We start from the raw sequence: 14,866 nt of genomic DNA, 5'->3' as shown, positions 1-14,866 counted from the left end.
GATAGGATGGTGATTGTCAGGGGATTGGGGGGAGGGGGTATATGGGGAGACGTAGGTCAAAGGGTACAAACTTTCAGTTATGAGAAGAATGAACTCTGAGGATCTAACATGCAGCATGGTGTCTATCATTAATAATACAGCACTGTATAACTGAAAGTTGCTGAGAGCAGATCTTAAGGGTTCTTATCCACACACACGAAGAGTTAACTATGTGAGGTGATGAAGGTGCTAATTATCTTGGTAATCATTTCACAATGGATATATATATATAAAATCATCACGTTGTACACTTAAAAAAATAAATATATGTAATTATATTTGTCAATTATTCCTCAATAAAGTTGGGGGAAAAAATCCCCAAAACCCAAATTGGCTCCAGCTAACTCCTTATTATTTAGTAATGGCTGCCACCCCTGGGGAGGAGTGAATGACACAAAGGGTGCCAATGTGATTTGAAAATTATAAAGCACGTGTTCATTTATTTGTTTCTCAAGTATATTTACTGAATGCCTGTGTCACAGACTCACAGAAGAAAAGACTTAGTGCCTGCAGGTGAGGAATTAATTAGCCTTACGAGGAGATGGACAACAGTTACAAAAAGAGCAGTGTCTGGGAGAAGTAAATGTAAGGGGAGATTACAGATGCCTCTAGAAGACAGGAAGGACTTCACAGAGATGGCAGGATCTGAGCAAGACTTGAAAGAAAAATAGAATGTTGTCAGTGCCGTGACCAGAGAGAACGTGGCTCTCGTGTTTGTGGAATCACAATTACTTTAGCATCGCTAGAGGTCAGGCGGTAGTTGGTCAGGGGTCTGGGGTGAAACAAGCCCGGTTAGATATGTAGGGGCCAGATCATAAGAGACCTTGTAAGATATACAAAGGAATACACATTTCTTTAAAACAATCTTTTTTTGTTGTGGTAAAATACACTTAACGAAAGGTTTAACATCTTACCTATTTTAAGTGTATAGTTCAGTGGTATTAAGTGCATTCATAATGTTGTGCAAGCATTACCACCCCCATCTCCAGAACTCTTCATCCTGCAAAACTGCAACTCTTAACCCGCTAAACAATAACTCCCCACCTGCCCTGCATCCAACCCCTGGCAACCCCCACTCTGCTTCCCAGAATGGTGATTTAGACTATTCTAAATACTTCACGTAGGTGGAATCATAAATTACCTGTCCCCTCTGTGACCGGCTTACTTCGATTAACACGTCTTTCATCTGTGTTGCAGCACTGTCAGAATTTCCTTCATTTGAAGGCTGAGGAAAATTCCATCTCGTGTTTGTACCACATTTGCTTACCCAGTCACCTGCTGACGAACACTTGCTTCCATATCTTAACTATTGTGAATAATGCTGCTATAAACATGGGTATAAAAATATCTCAAGCTCCTCCTTTCAATTCTTTTGGGTATATATCCAGATGTGGAATTGCTGGATCATATGGTAGTTTTATTTTAAAGTTTTTGAGGAACTTCTTTTATAAATTTATTTATTTATTTATTTTTGGCTGCATTGGGTGTTCGTTGCTGCGCGCGGGCTTTCTCTAGTTGTGGCAAGCGGGGGCTACTCTTCGTTGTGGTGCGTGGGCTTCTCATTGCGGTGGCTTCTCTTGTTGCGGAGCACGGGCTCTAGGCGCACAGGCTTCAGTAGTTGTGGCTCGTGGGCTTAGTTGCTCCGCGGCATGTGGGATCTTCCCAGACCAGGGCTCGAACCCGTGTCCCCTGTATTGGCAGGCGGATTCTTAACCACTGCGCCACCAGGGAAGTCCCTTTGAGGAACGTCTATGCTGTTTTTCGCAGTGGCTGCACCATTCTACATTCCTAGCAACACTGCACAAGGGTAATGGGTATACATTTTAGCCTCATCTGTGAATGGGGTCAAATAAAAAACTAGAATAAAATTATAACATTTATATGTTGTCAGAGGCGGACAGTGGCAGTGTGAAGGACGAATGAGGGAGAGGAATGCTGTGGAGATCTGAGCACTGGGGACGAGGAGAATGTGACTTACGTGAGAGCTCTCTGGACTGTAATTTCCAGGACTGGATATTTAATTGGTGAGTAAAAGAGAATGGGAGGATTCTAAGGTGACTCCAAGGGTTCTAACTCTGATAAATGGTTCAATGGTGCATGGCATGTTGATGTCATTATCAACGAGAGGCAAAATAGGATGGGAAGTCGGCTTAAAAGGGGGAGGTGAGCTCAGGCTTATAAATGTTGGGTGTGCAGATCCAGTGGGATATCCAGGAAGAAATACCCGGCACACAGTTAGATAGTCAAAGGTACAACTCACCATTTTTAACAACATGGTGTTGTTATACATATACACGTATATATACATGTACATGACTTTCCTTATACATATTCTGAACGAGACTGTAAGCTCTTTGAGGGCAAACTGTCTTGTTAACTGCTATAAATTTCAAACCTACTAAAACATCTAACAAATAATAAGTGTTCAATGATTACTTGTTGGATAAATATATGGGCCTGAACACAAGAACAGGGCCCAAGGCGGGTATGAAGCTTTGCAAGTCAGCAAGTAAGTGGCAAATGAAGCTTTTTGTACCAGTTGGGGTCACAGCAAGAAGCAAACGGAGTTAGCTGAAGCTAATTTAATCCTTTACAAAGGTGTCAGCATGGTTAAAGGGCCTGAAGCCTTTATCAGAGCCTATAAGGGCTGGAGCCATGGAGTAGGGGAGGTCTGGCGGGAGATGTGGTTATAAAGGTAATAACGCCTGCCAGCACTGGGGCACCAAACAGAGAAGGAGGAGAGAAAGATCCTGACCTCTTTTTTGTCCTGCTATAGGCTGCCTCCTATTGGTGGGACCCATTGGAGGGCAGGAAGGTTCAGTGATATAGTCCATAGGGGTCACTTTCTCCATGGAACGTGCACTATAGTTAGAAGCGTGCAACAGTAGAGCTACTGGTCCACGGTGAGGCCTCTGCGTAGCTCCCAAAGAAGATAATGGTTGGCTGAGTTTCCCAACGCTTATTTACAATAATTAGCCTGGGATCTCCATAACCAGACAGCTTCTGCAAATACACTCCCATTCTGGAACTGTCTCCTTTTTTTTTTTTTTATTTATTTATTTATTTATTTATTTATTTATTTTTGGCTGTGTTGGGTCTTCGTTTCTGTGCGAGGGCTTTCTCTAGTTGTGGCAAGCGGGGGCCACTCTTCATCGCGGTGCGCGGGCCTCTCACTATCGCGGCCTCTCTTGTTGTGGAGCACAAGCTCCAGACGCGCAGGCTCAGTAGTTGTGGCTCACGGGCCTAGTTGCTCCGCGGCATGTGGGATCTTCCCAGACCAGGGCTCGAACCCGTGTCCCCTGCATTGGCAGGCAGACTCTCAACCACTGCGCCACCAGGGAAGCCCTGGAACTGTCTCCTTTTGATCACAGGAAACACTCCTTCCTGGTCACAGGTGTGAACTTGCCTCTTTCATGTCATCACATCTCTGCCCACATCAGATGTGAGCCAAGACAAGGGCGTACCCTTAGATGCCTGACCACCTGGGAGATAAGTACCACATTCCTCCTTCCTTCCAGAGGAATTTCTTTTTTAGAACCGACTCTCCCTCCTAGAGGTAAATTCTGATTTCAAACACTCTTTTCCCCTGTGCTAGATATACCTTGGGACAAACTGCTGGGACTTACCTAACACATGGCCAGGACAAGGCATAGGGTGAGACCCAGTTCTGTCCTCTAAATCTCTCCACTCAGGAATGCGTGAAAACCCCTTTACAGCACTTTTTCTGCCCCCTCATCCTTTCCAATCCTCTCCCCATATAGTTGACAAGTTATAAGAATTTGAAACCAGGACATCAGAGCATGTTCAGTTTTTGATGGATTATTGAGTTGTTCTCAGCACTCAGAGCAGCTCTCTATGTCTTGGGGCCAATAGATGCTAGCCGCCACCCTTCTCTTACACAGCAAGTGAACAATCTCAGGAAAGTCTTCCCTCATATTGTGCCCCTTCCCCTGTAAGCCGTTCACTGTTTCCGACATTTCCCTGAGCACAATAACAGAGTCTCTCTGTAATAAGGCAGTTCTTAGGGGGGTTATTGCACCAGATTAGATGGCCACCTCTCACTCTGTTTAATTGTGTAGTTATTCGACACCAAAGAGAAATTTCCTGATCCTCTTTCATATTGATTAAGCATAGCATAAATAAGGGAGAATAAAAGCTGACTTATCCAATTTATATGTTTAATTTTACCTAAACTACACATTCACAATGGTAAGGTAAAACAGAAGAAGAAAGATATGTATGTGTTTACAGACATATACAAAGAAGATGAAAAAAAAAAGAATAATTTGGAGCACCAGGCTTCAAGCTTAACTCATTCTTTCCTCAAGAGCCTATGTAACGAAATAGGATAAGCCATGGATTCAATCACCACGAGTGAGGTTAGAGTGTGTCTCTGGACTCCTCTCCACACTGGGTTTAGATACTGTTTGATTCTCTGTCTGTCCCGTGGAGGGAAGATGCTATTAGATTTCACTCCTCTAAAGATATGCTCCTTCTTTATCACAAATTCCAAGGTTCACTTTTTACCATGACTCCTGGAGCAATGGTAGAATGTCATTTTCAACTATGATGGCTTCTCTGTGTGAATGTCATGTAACAAAGAGGATAAACCAGATCTCACCCCGTGTCCGCAGTTGGCTTAGTTTATTATGGACAACAAAACTAAATAGCAGTGGGAGAATTCATTGAGTTGTTGCCTAAAAATTCCTTCTGGGCCAAGGAAAGAAGAGTTGCTGGCATGTTACTTTTTATTTCTTGTTTGTACTTGGCCTTCTCCAGACGACCATGACTTTGCTCTCATTCCCTGGCCACACACCCAGTGGTGGCAGTAAATATGTGTGGGGCATTTTAACATGACCTGAAAACAGTCCCCTCTTTCAGTACTGGGGAATAATAGAAAAACAGGGAGCAGAGTTACATTCAGCCCTAAGGCATTTTTCTAAGTCATTTCAGTAAGCAGGGAACTAGTTGCATTGCTTTAGTCAGAAAAGTTTTCTAGGAAGTATGTTTAATTGATTTTACTGCCGAAAGTTGGGAATCTAAAGCAAAAAGACAGCTGTATCATTCAGAACCTTGGAGTTGACCAGCCACAACTCAGTAACGTTCTTGATTCCCAAGTGTGATTTGCAGGATGAGAACGCACATGTCTCTACAGCTTCTGAGATCAACCATCTTCAGAGTAATTGTAGCACAGTTGTTTATATCAACACACAATTCACCCAATTCCAATTATCAAAATACTTGGGCCACAATATGGTTAGCCCAGATAATTTTAGTCAATTCATAGCAAATTGACCTTTAACTAGTGATTTGAGGACTCTGTGATCAGCTCCTACGGCAACCAAGAAAAATACAACCAAACTGTGACAGACTCAGGTGAGCCTTATAAGCACTGTGGTGAAGCACTGCTTAAAATGCCCATTTGCAGACAGGCACACATGTTGGCAGTTGGCCATATTAGCCCTGCTCAAGTGCAGCGAATTACATAGTTTCCTTCAAAATCATTCCGACTGCTAGCTCTTTCTTAATTAAAATAAACCCTAACTCAAGTCACATTCACTCCAGCACTCTTTGTTTTTCAGTCAATTAAGTCAGGCTTTTAACACCTAAGTTTTCCACAAACACCTGCTAATGAATTTCATTTTTATTCTGCTTTTCAAAATTCAGATAGAAAAGGCATTTGCATTATTATTAATATCCTTTTCAAAAATAATGTATTTCCGTTCATTTTGAATGGCCATACATTTTCCCCCAAGTTTGGGTGGAATCTTTCTGCATCTGGATTGTCACACAGACCAAATAAAATCAATGTATGAATCTACTTCCACAGCTGTTCCAAACATCATCACCACCATCACCATCATTAAACTCCTTACCATGCATTGCACATGAGTAAATGATTTCTGAGTAAAGTGAACTTATTTTTAACACATGTAAGCATACTCAAAACCTAAATTTTGTATGCTATTTAAAAACTTAATATGCTATCAAAATGATTTTATATTAAAGTTCTTTTTTTCTGTAAAAAGAGCTATAGCTAATCTTACCGATAAGGTACGCATAAGAATACAGCAATCCTTCTCATGGATAATATTGTTTGGCTGTATTTTGATTGTGTTACTATTATTTTTTTTTGGAGGAAGAGGGCGAGTATATGAAATTTATTTTCAGATTATATCATTTGTTCAGGGTTTTCTATTTCTACACTTTCCATATGAAGTATAACATTGTGAAACCAAATCCCCTGCTTCTGTCTCAGCACCGATAATATTTCACCTAAGATATAGGACAGCTTTTTCTGTCTCTAGGGGCCGATGTGGATGGATCGTGAATAATAAACTACCTGGTGGTTCTGAAAGGATGAGTGCTTCTTTCTAGTTCTGCTGCACAACACGGGTTCTCCCATGTGTAGAGGTGAAGCAGGGCCAGAAATGAAAAATCCTAAAGCAGTGACGTGGAAATTCTCAGCATTCTGTTTAGTCTCCCACAAGCTCAACACCTCTCAGAAATTTCGCCTCTGTCAGCCACTGGACAACCAAGAATACATCTGAATCCAAACCTTTGGTAGTTCAATATTTCTCTCATCAGATTCTCCACTCACCACCCTCTCCCCAAATCGGCAAACCACCCTCCACAAACACCAACGCTTGAGGCTGATCCAAGTGGAGTCTGTCCTTTCTAGTGCTGTAATATTAATGTCGCTTCGATAAACGCACAACCCAGACCAGAAAACCCCGCAGATGCAGAGGGAGAACAGGCTCTGTTTCTTAATGACGTCAAATCATAGAATTTCCTGTCCACAGTCAAAGACTCCTAGACTGCCACGTGTTTGTGCTACCCCTGATCTGGGCCTACCCAGGTTAGATGGACTTTAGAACTCTGGAACCACAGTTCTCACCTGCAAAGTTGCCTGGCCTTGGGGATAAGAAAAGGTCTACAAAAAACTGTCTGGAAGCAGGACAACAAAACCCTTCTGAGTGGGTGCGTTTTCTAATTTATAAATTGTCTTCTGAGTATAATTCTGCTATTCTCAAGGCAACAAAAGTAGTGATGGCTTCACTGGAGCTGACTGGCCTCACTGTACCCGGGATTACAGCCACCTCTGTGGAGAGGTACCAGAATTAGAGGACGGCTGTTCTGGAGTCGGAGCTCGCAGCAGCCCCCAGTGGGGCAGCAAGGCCACAGGGCAAACGGCGAGGGGAGGGGCAACCCCATGCTTGTTTAGGTCACTGATTTTTTTTTACATGACAAACCAGGCCAACTTAGTAAAGCTATTTGAGTATATCAGCAGTGGTTTCCAGAAAGTATTGTTACCACAGATGTTACTGCAAGATAATCAAAAGAACACATCTAATTTGGGGATGTAGAGTACTTATTTCTGTTGCTGATTCTATCATTTGAAGCTTTCAGAGCTGAAGCCTTTCATGATTAAGCACATATTATTCTCCTGGAAGATATTTCTTTTTTGGCAGATAAGATAATGGAACAGATCCACTGTTTGTCAAGAAGAGTTACTATGTCATTAAAAAGCCTTTAACACAATGTTTCTCTCTTTTCCAGGCTGATTGAAAAGATCTGAATGCAAAAGCACAGATATAACAATAACAGTACAAAACCTAAATTGTCCATGGAAAAGCTTAAACCAACTTAAAATTTTCCATTTGCCAAATGCTCCTCAGGCAATTTAAATGTAATTCAAAACAGGCACTCAGTAGCCACAGATGTGTGTTGCCTCAAAATGTTCTTTGTCTTGGTTGCATACATCCAATTTCTTTCTAAAAACTGTCTCCATTACAGCAGGCCAAAAAAAAATATATACCCAAATTCAATTATGAAATTGATATGATTAAAATCTTTTTTTGCTTATTAGTCCTGGAAAAGTGTTATCTTTTATCTCCAAAAAATCCTTATACTGTTCTTTAAGACTTCAGAACAACGCCAGAAGGGCTTTTTGCAGCGTAATATAAGTTCATCCAATATCTAGAGTTCCGAAATCAAGGAAATGCCCTGAAACACCACTAGCCCGGGGAACGGACACGGAGGAGCTTCTATTTTTTCTCACGTGTACAGCCGAGGCCATCACAACATTGTGTCCACCAGAGGACAGAGATGCACCTTGAATATCTTTCAGGAGACAGTACTGCTAGGCATCACCCCGGAATGTCTGTTCCCTCAAACGTGTCTTTTGATGAATTTACAGTTTAGAAGACGCCTGAATAGGAAAGGTTACGAACGATTTCTGGGAACTTTCTGGAGGTGAGTCAAGGCTCCCGATTTGGCATGGACCAAAATATGCTTCCCCATGACCTTCCTTTGCCAGCTCCCATCTAGGCCCACACAGGCACTGCGCTCTACAGAACTCTTTAACCTGAGTTCTCCCCAGAAAAGTGGACTGTTTGGTATGTGGGTGCCACCAGAGAATGATCTAGAAAGGGAGCTGGCTCTTTGGGGCGGATTCTCTCCTGCAGCTTCGGGGTCCTCAGGACAGTAAAGGGCCCCCGGAGCATCTGAGCCACCTCCTCCTTGTTTCCCCCGCCCCCCCACACACACACATTTGGGGAGGGTGGTGATTGAGACCTTGACCTTGACCTTGACCTGGGTGGGCCGCTGGCCACCTCGGGGAGCAGATGTGTGACTTCTCCGAGCCTCCGGGGCTCAGAAGCGGTGTGAGTATCCGCCCTCAGGGCTCGGGAATTAAATGAGCTCCTACCTGCAAACGCTCAGCCTCAGGCCTGCCCCGCAGGGGCGCTCGGTGCTCCGGGCGGGGAGTGGCGGCTCTGCAACTCGGGGCGCTGGGGATTCCGCTGCGGAAAACGTCTCGCAAAATCCCCACGAAATGTCACAGTGCGCAGCTTCTCCTCTCTCAGCGCCCGTGCAAATAGCACTACGGTGCCGTGTGATCTGTCGAGGCCAGTGGCGGACAGAAGTCATCAACTCTACCCCGCAGCTGTCTGGTGGCCCGCCATCCTCACCACAAAGCCCGGTAACAGTTTCCGCGGGATGAAGACAGAACCTGGCTAATAAAATTAAGTCTAACCTTTTTTTTTTCCTTGGTGTTAGTTTAGCTTCACTTGCTCCCAGGCTGCCTTGTGCCGAGGCCGAGCCCCGGCCCCAGCCCTTCCCACGCGAGTTTCTAGGGCAAAAAGGTGAATTCAAGATGGCGGCGGCCGCTGAGGACAGGGGCGGGGGGGCTGCGCACAGTGTCCTTCCCCCAGAAACCCCGCCCCCTCCCCTCTGACCTACAAAGCAGCCCCGCCCACAGCCAGTCCAGAGAACCTGTGCTCTATCTAGAGAGCTCCCACCTGTACATTCTTTGATCAAAGAATAAAGCTTTCCTTTGCTTCTGAACCCAACTTGGTCTCGTTCTATTGGTGCCAACGATACCGGGCAGCAGGACCCTTATTGGGCCCGAGTTTGGAAAGGGTGGGTCACACTGTCTCCCTTTTGGAGCTGGTCTCCTGTTGGGTATGGGAAACGCATAGATGAAGCAGTAGGTTTGCAATCCATTCTCTTCCTATGGGACCTCTTTGTAATCGTTGTGTAAACACGCTAATGACATCCCTGACAAATAAGCTAAATGTTTTTTAGGACTGCTGTGGTAAACAAATCTGGAATCTACAGATATATGGGACATGGCATCCCTGGAACCCCTGGAATCCCTCACAGCAGCTGTGCAACTCTCCGAGCTGGAAAAACTTCCTGCCTGAGACGGTGCTCCTCTTGTGTCAGTGATGCAAACCTCTTACGTAGCTTACAGATTTCAGATGTTAATGTGACTAGAGGATGCCTGCTATGGCCCGGAAGGCCCCAGAGAGCCGCATGAGGGTGACAGACCTCTCTCTCTGCTTTGTCTGTGACTCACAGTGACCTGTATCCTTGAAATTATTACTAAAGCTTGAGGCTGGGCCAGATCTCTGATTCCACGTGCATCTGCCCTGACAGTCTGACCCTGTGTGCTGTCGTGTATGAGCTGTGTGGACACATCGATTCCTTTTTTTTTTTTTAATTGAAGTATAGTTGATTTATAATGTTGTGTTAGTTTCAGGTATACAGCAAAGTGATTCATATATATATTCTTTTTCAGATTCTTTTCCATTATAGGTTATTGCCACACATTGATTCTTAAATCACTCTGAACACTAAAAAGGAGTATAGCGCCTGGTATATAAAAACGTTCCTCCTAATATCTGTTGAATAAATGAAAAATGAATGAATGGGGACTTATTCTTATAGGAAACTCAACTGAAGACATTAAAAAAATGAAACACTGAAGCGTGACCTTTAATAGTGCATTTCTGGGCATCACGATTGAAAGGGAGATAAGCAGATCAGGAGGCTTCTGGAACTCTTCAGACCTAGAACCCTGTCTGTTTGGTCTTGTATGGATTTATTGGAGGAGTAAGGTCGGGGGAAGGGAGGTTGTTAGCTCTTCTAAAGGATATACCAAAATGAAATTTTCTGGATTAAAGTCAAGGGATAATTTGCCTGGTTATGCCGTAGCCTGAGCCTGTAAAACGTTTGCTCATTGGCCTGAGTGCAAATGACCTTTAAAAGGACATTTTGTGGAAGAAAACAACTTGTTACAGGATAGAGAGAGCTCTTAGAAGAAATTTTAGGACTTAAAATAAAGCATGAATCAGTCAAGACCTACTGAACATATTTTGGAATTACAGATTCCTGACAGTGTATAATAAGCCGAATCTTTGTACCAAGATTCCATCTTAGCTTAGAATGGATTCTCCATTCTATGCAGATCAAGGTTGGCATCAATGAATGGGATATTGTTGGTCTTACTGGAATAGACTCGGGGGGAAATAAAACTGTCACATCTGTTCTTTTCTAAAGTCCTGTGTACTTTCTACCTGACAGAGTAGAACATGCATGATACTTTCAAGCTTTTAGGCTGCAAGAGAGAGGTCCACCACAGACCTCACTGAGGATTGATTAAAGGTTTATGATGTTATATTTGGCACTGCGAGGAAACCAAAGCTAAATTGATAAAGTTCTTTATAATAGACTTAAGCAAAGCAATGGAAAACCCCCAAAGAAGAAAACTCCATCACTGTAAGTTATGTTCACATCTGTTTTGTTCACCTTTGTATTGTAGCTTTATTGTCTGGCAGAGGACTTGATATATAATTAAGATTCAATAAATATTTGTTGAATTAATGTATAGAATTAATTTACTCTATTTTCTTAAACTTCAAAATGTTTGTGATCATCAGAAACTTGCTCCATCCAGTTATTCTTTCGGTCCTTGAGCCCTATTATGTGAGGGCAAAAACGAGAAGGCACATTTGTTTGCTATTAGTGCTGTATTTGTGAAAATTTCCACAAGAGCACACAGAATTCTGGGCTGCGCTGTGGGAGCTACAGGCTAGCTAACTTCAGAGTAAGATATTTAAGGCAAGCAATCTTATAATTATGTCAGCAAAGATTTGTAAATAGAAAAGAGCTACAGCCTGCCAAAGTATTTTTAAGGAGAGACATATTGTCGATTTGTTCCACATTTAACAACTAATATAAACAAGAAAATTCCTGCCTGTTGTCATGTGTCAGACATTCTGTCCTTTAGAATAACTGCAACTTCTTTGGAAAACACATCTGGTTTCTGAGCCCAGCCCTGTCCATCAATAAAGCAGATGGTTTTGAAAGAGAGAGATCAGAAGGCAGCACCATGGATTAAGCTCAGGCAGTTTTCCAAGTAGAATTTCCTTCTTGATAAGTGAAAGCTTGGGATCTTCCTTGAATATTGAAACTCCATTTCGTGAGTTTATAATGTGCTATGAAATATTAAAATTTAGAAATAGGAGTGATGGTGTAAACACAGAATTCGCTGTCCACCTTTAGATCCTTAAATTCACAATTCTGGTTGCTTAATCTGTAATGATAGCAGTGTGCTAGAAGACAAGGAAAAGTGTCATAAAAATGCATAGGTCAATAGGGAGGGTGGAGGGAGACGCAAGAGGGAGGGGATATGGGGATATATGTATACGTAGAGCTGATTCACTTTGTTATACAGCAGAAACTAACATACCATTGTAGAGCAATTATACTCCAATAAAGATGTTAAAAAAATGCATAGGTCAAAATTTACACTTTGAGTTCCATCTTTAGGTAAATGGCTAACCATTTCTGGTCTTAGTATCCTTACCTTCAAAGTAAAAGATTAGGCAGGTGATTCCCGAGGCTCTATTAGTCTTAGAATTCTATGGCTCGTACATACCCTGATGGAGTTCTGAACTGGTACACCCTTTCTGAAAGACTACACATATCAAATATATCAAAGCCCTAAAAATGATAACATATTTTGACTACACAATTCCACTTTCATACATACACCCTAAGGAAATAAGTGGACATGTGCAAATTTGTATGTAAAAGGTTGTTTATTGCAGAGTAGTTTACAACAAAAAAGTTTGGAAGCCATAAAAATATTCATCCAGAGATAATAAGTATATAAATGTATTATGGTATATCCATAACCTTGAAGAAACAAAAAAAGATTTCTATATCATTCTCAGCAACATTTTATTCTTACTGAATGACATGACCAGAAAAAAAAAAAAAAAGCCAAAGTACCATGGACGCTAAGTATTAGGGAAACGACATTCATAGTGAGAGCCTATGAGTAAAAATTTGGCTCCGGGCTTTCGGACATTCTCCACCCCTGGGACTCTAGCAAAGGGGCCATTGGGGTAGGACCCTGCTCTAGTTGTTACATGTTAGGATTCCGTGTTGAGGCAGGAATATAGGGAAGGAACTATGGCCTCTCATGAGATTCACTCACTGGGCTGCCATTAATGCTTGGGAGTGGCCTGGGTGAAATTGGAGATTCAGGTAGGCATAGCATGGTATCTAAAAAACTCAATGTTAAGTCACGGTTTCTGTCAATAACCAGCACCGAAGGATCCAGATGTGTCTTCTTCGGTGGACAGAGCAAAGACAATGATGGGATCCAGTTAGGGGTTCAGGAAAGAAGTACAACTAGAGAGGTTTGTCGACTGGTAGCAGGGGTCAAAGATGGGTGGGATTCAGGAAGAAGGAAGAAGTTGCCAGGGTGGGGGAGGAGATCAGAGGAAGATGGGTCACTATACTATTTCCTGAGACTGGGGCACACAGGGTAGAGAGGTGTGTGGGAAGCTGACTTCAGAAATCAAGCCTAAAGCCATCTTCTCAGGACAGGTAAGGGGGGAAGTGAGTGACAACTCAGGCTCAACTCAGAAACCTACATTGGCTGGGTCCTCAGCCTTAGATGGTTTAACGGAGAGGGCAACTCCAAGCTGGGGCCCAGTTAGAAGGTCTCATGGATGGGGAGGCCTGGTAGGCCAGGGTGGAGCTATGAGAGAAGGTGGTGATGCTATGATCCTGGAGTGTGGTCCCTGTGATCTTTGCCACCATCATCATGATGCTCTAGGCTTGCTAATTTCATACCAGTCAGTCTGGGCAGAAACCAATCCAAGGACAAAAATGGAGCCAAGCAAGAGCTGCTGAGATGGTGAATTTGATGGCCACCATGTTTTTCAGTTCAGTGAGGTTTCTCATTTCACAGTTGTCCTTGGACCATCGCGTAGCAGCGGTGTGTCTTTGTAGGTATCTACCGAATGGACTTCCTTCCACAGTCCACTGATTGCTTAATTCAACAGGCATCTGTTGAATACCTACCATGTGCCGTGGACTGGACGAGAAGCAGAAATGAGTCTCACGTAGCTCTTATCCATGAGGTGCTCTCTCTACTCCATAAATGACGGGGTGACTGTAAGCTTCTGGATATCAGGGACCATCTTTTCCTCTGTGTTCCCACACGATCGGTGCAGAACCAACTATTCATCCCACACGTCATCTCATCTACCACTTCTCATGTTCACCGATACAGAGATCTAAGAGACTTAAATATGTGGCCCAGCACGATAACAAATGCTAAAAATTACACAGCACTTGTGATAAGCTGGGCCCTTTCCTAAAATTTCATGTTATTAAATCACAACAACCCCACGAGGCAAAGTACTTTTATTATTCCTGCAATTTGCTCAAGGTCACAGTTACCAAGTGGGAAGCTGGGGTTTGAACCCAGACTGCCCCATTTCAGAGTACAAGCACTTAACAATTAAGTCATGTCTGATTGGTGGTGGGTAAAAGAAGGGTATAGTCTCTACCACTGAGGAATTTATAATCTGCTTGGGGACGACAAGGCTGAATTGCTAAGATCAACAGTGGCTGACAGAGCACTGAATGTGTGTTCAGACTGTAGAAGTTGAAGAAGGTGAGTTCAGTAGCAGGGAAAGGATTATTGGAGAGTATGTTGGAAAGTGAATAGGTTTGGGGAGATAAAAATGCAAGGGGAGGGCTTCCCTGGTGGTGCAGTGGTTGAGAATCCGCCTGCCGATGCAGGGGACACGGGTTCGTGCCCCAGTCTGGGAAGATCCCACATGCCGCGGAGCGGCTGGGCCCGTGAGCCATGGCCACTAAGCCTGCGCGTCCGGAGCCTGTGCTCCACAACGGGAGAGGCCCCGACAGTGAGAGGCCCGCGTACCGCAAAAAAAGAAAAAAAAAAAAAAAAAAAAATGCAAGGGGAGGTTGCTTGGTGAAACGGTAGTCAAGTGCATGTGGGGTACACTGCTCAGCGCCCTCTACAGGCCAGTACTAGGTACCAGGCACTGGGTCCCAGAGGAGGGTGCAGGCAAAGTTAGGATGTGGTTTCTCTTTTTTTGCCCTTGAGGACAAAAATATTTCAGACGAACATCTTTTATTCATGTAGTCCTATTTCTGAAAAGCTAAAAGTAACCTACAGGGTCTTATCAATTTTAGAGAAGAAAATCTTTTCTGC

The 14,866-nt window shown here is 43.3% G+C and overlaps 1 protein-coding gene across 2 annotated transcripts in view; it reads right to left on the bottom strand.

Moving 5' to 3' along the window:
• NSMAF (neutral sphingomyelinase activation associated factor) overlaps positions 1–9,312 on the bottom strand; it is a 126,952-nt gene extending 117,640 nt beyond the window's left edge. The window contains exon 1 of one of the 2 annotated variants that reach the window (XM_079902354.1): positions 8,750–9,312. In XM_079902354.1, coding sequence (XP_079758480.1) covers positions 8,750–8,970 — 221 coding nt within the window. In that variant the 5' untranslated portion in view covers positions 8,971–9,312. The remainder of the gene's footprint in view (positions 1–8,749) is intronic. The other variant, XM_079902353.1, reaches the window with a different exon arrangement.
• Between the last annotated feature and the right edge of the window lie 5,554 nt (positions 9,313–14,866).

Source organism: Stenella coeruleoalba (genome assembly GCF_951394435.1).
Source record: "Stenella coeruleoalba genome assembly, chromosome: 17".
In the NCBI taxonomy this organism is placed as follows: Eukaryota; Metazoa; Chordata; class Mammalia; order Artiodactyla; family Delphinidae; genus Stenella; species Stenella coeruleoalba.
Note: the sequence above shows the minus strand (reverse complement) of the source record. Positions and strands in the feature narration are given on the sequence as shown.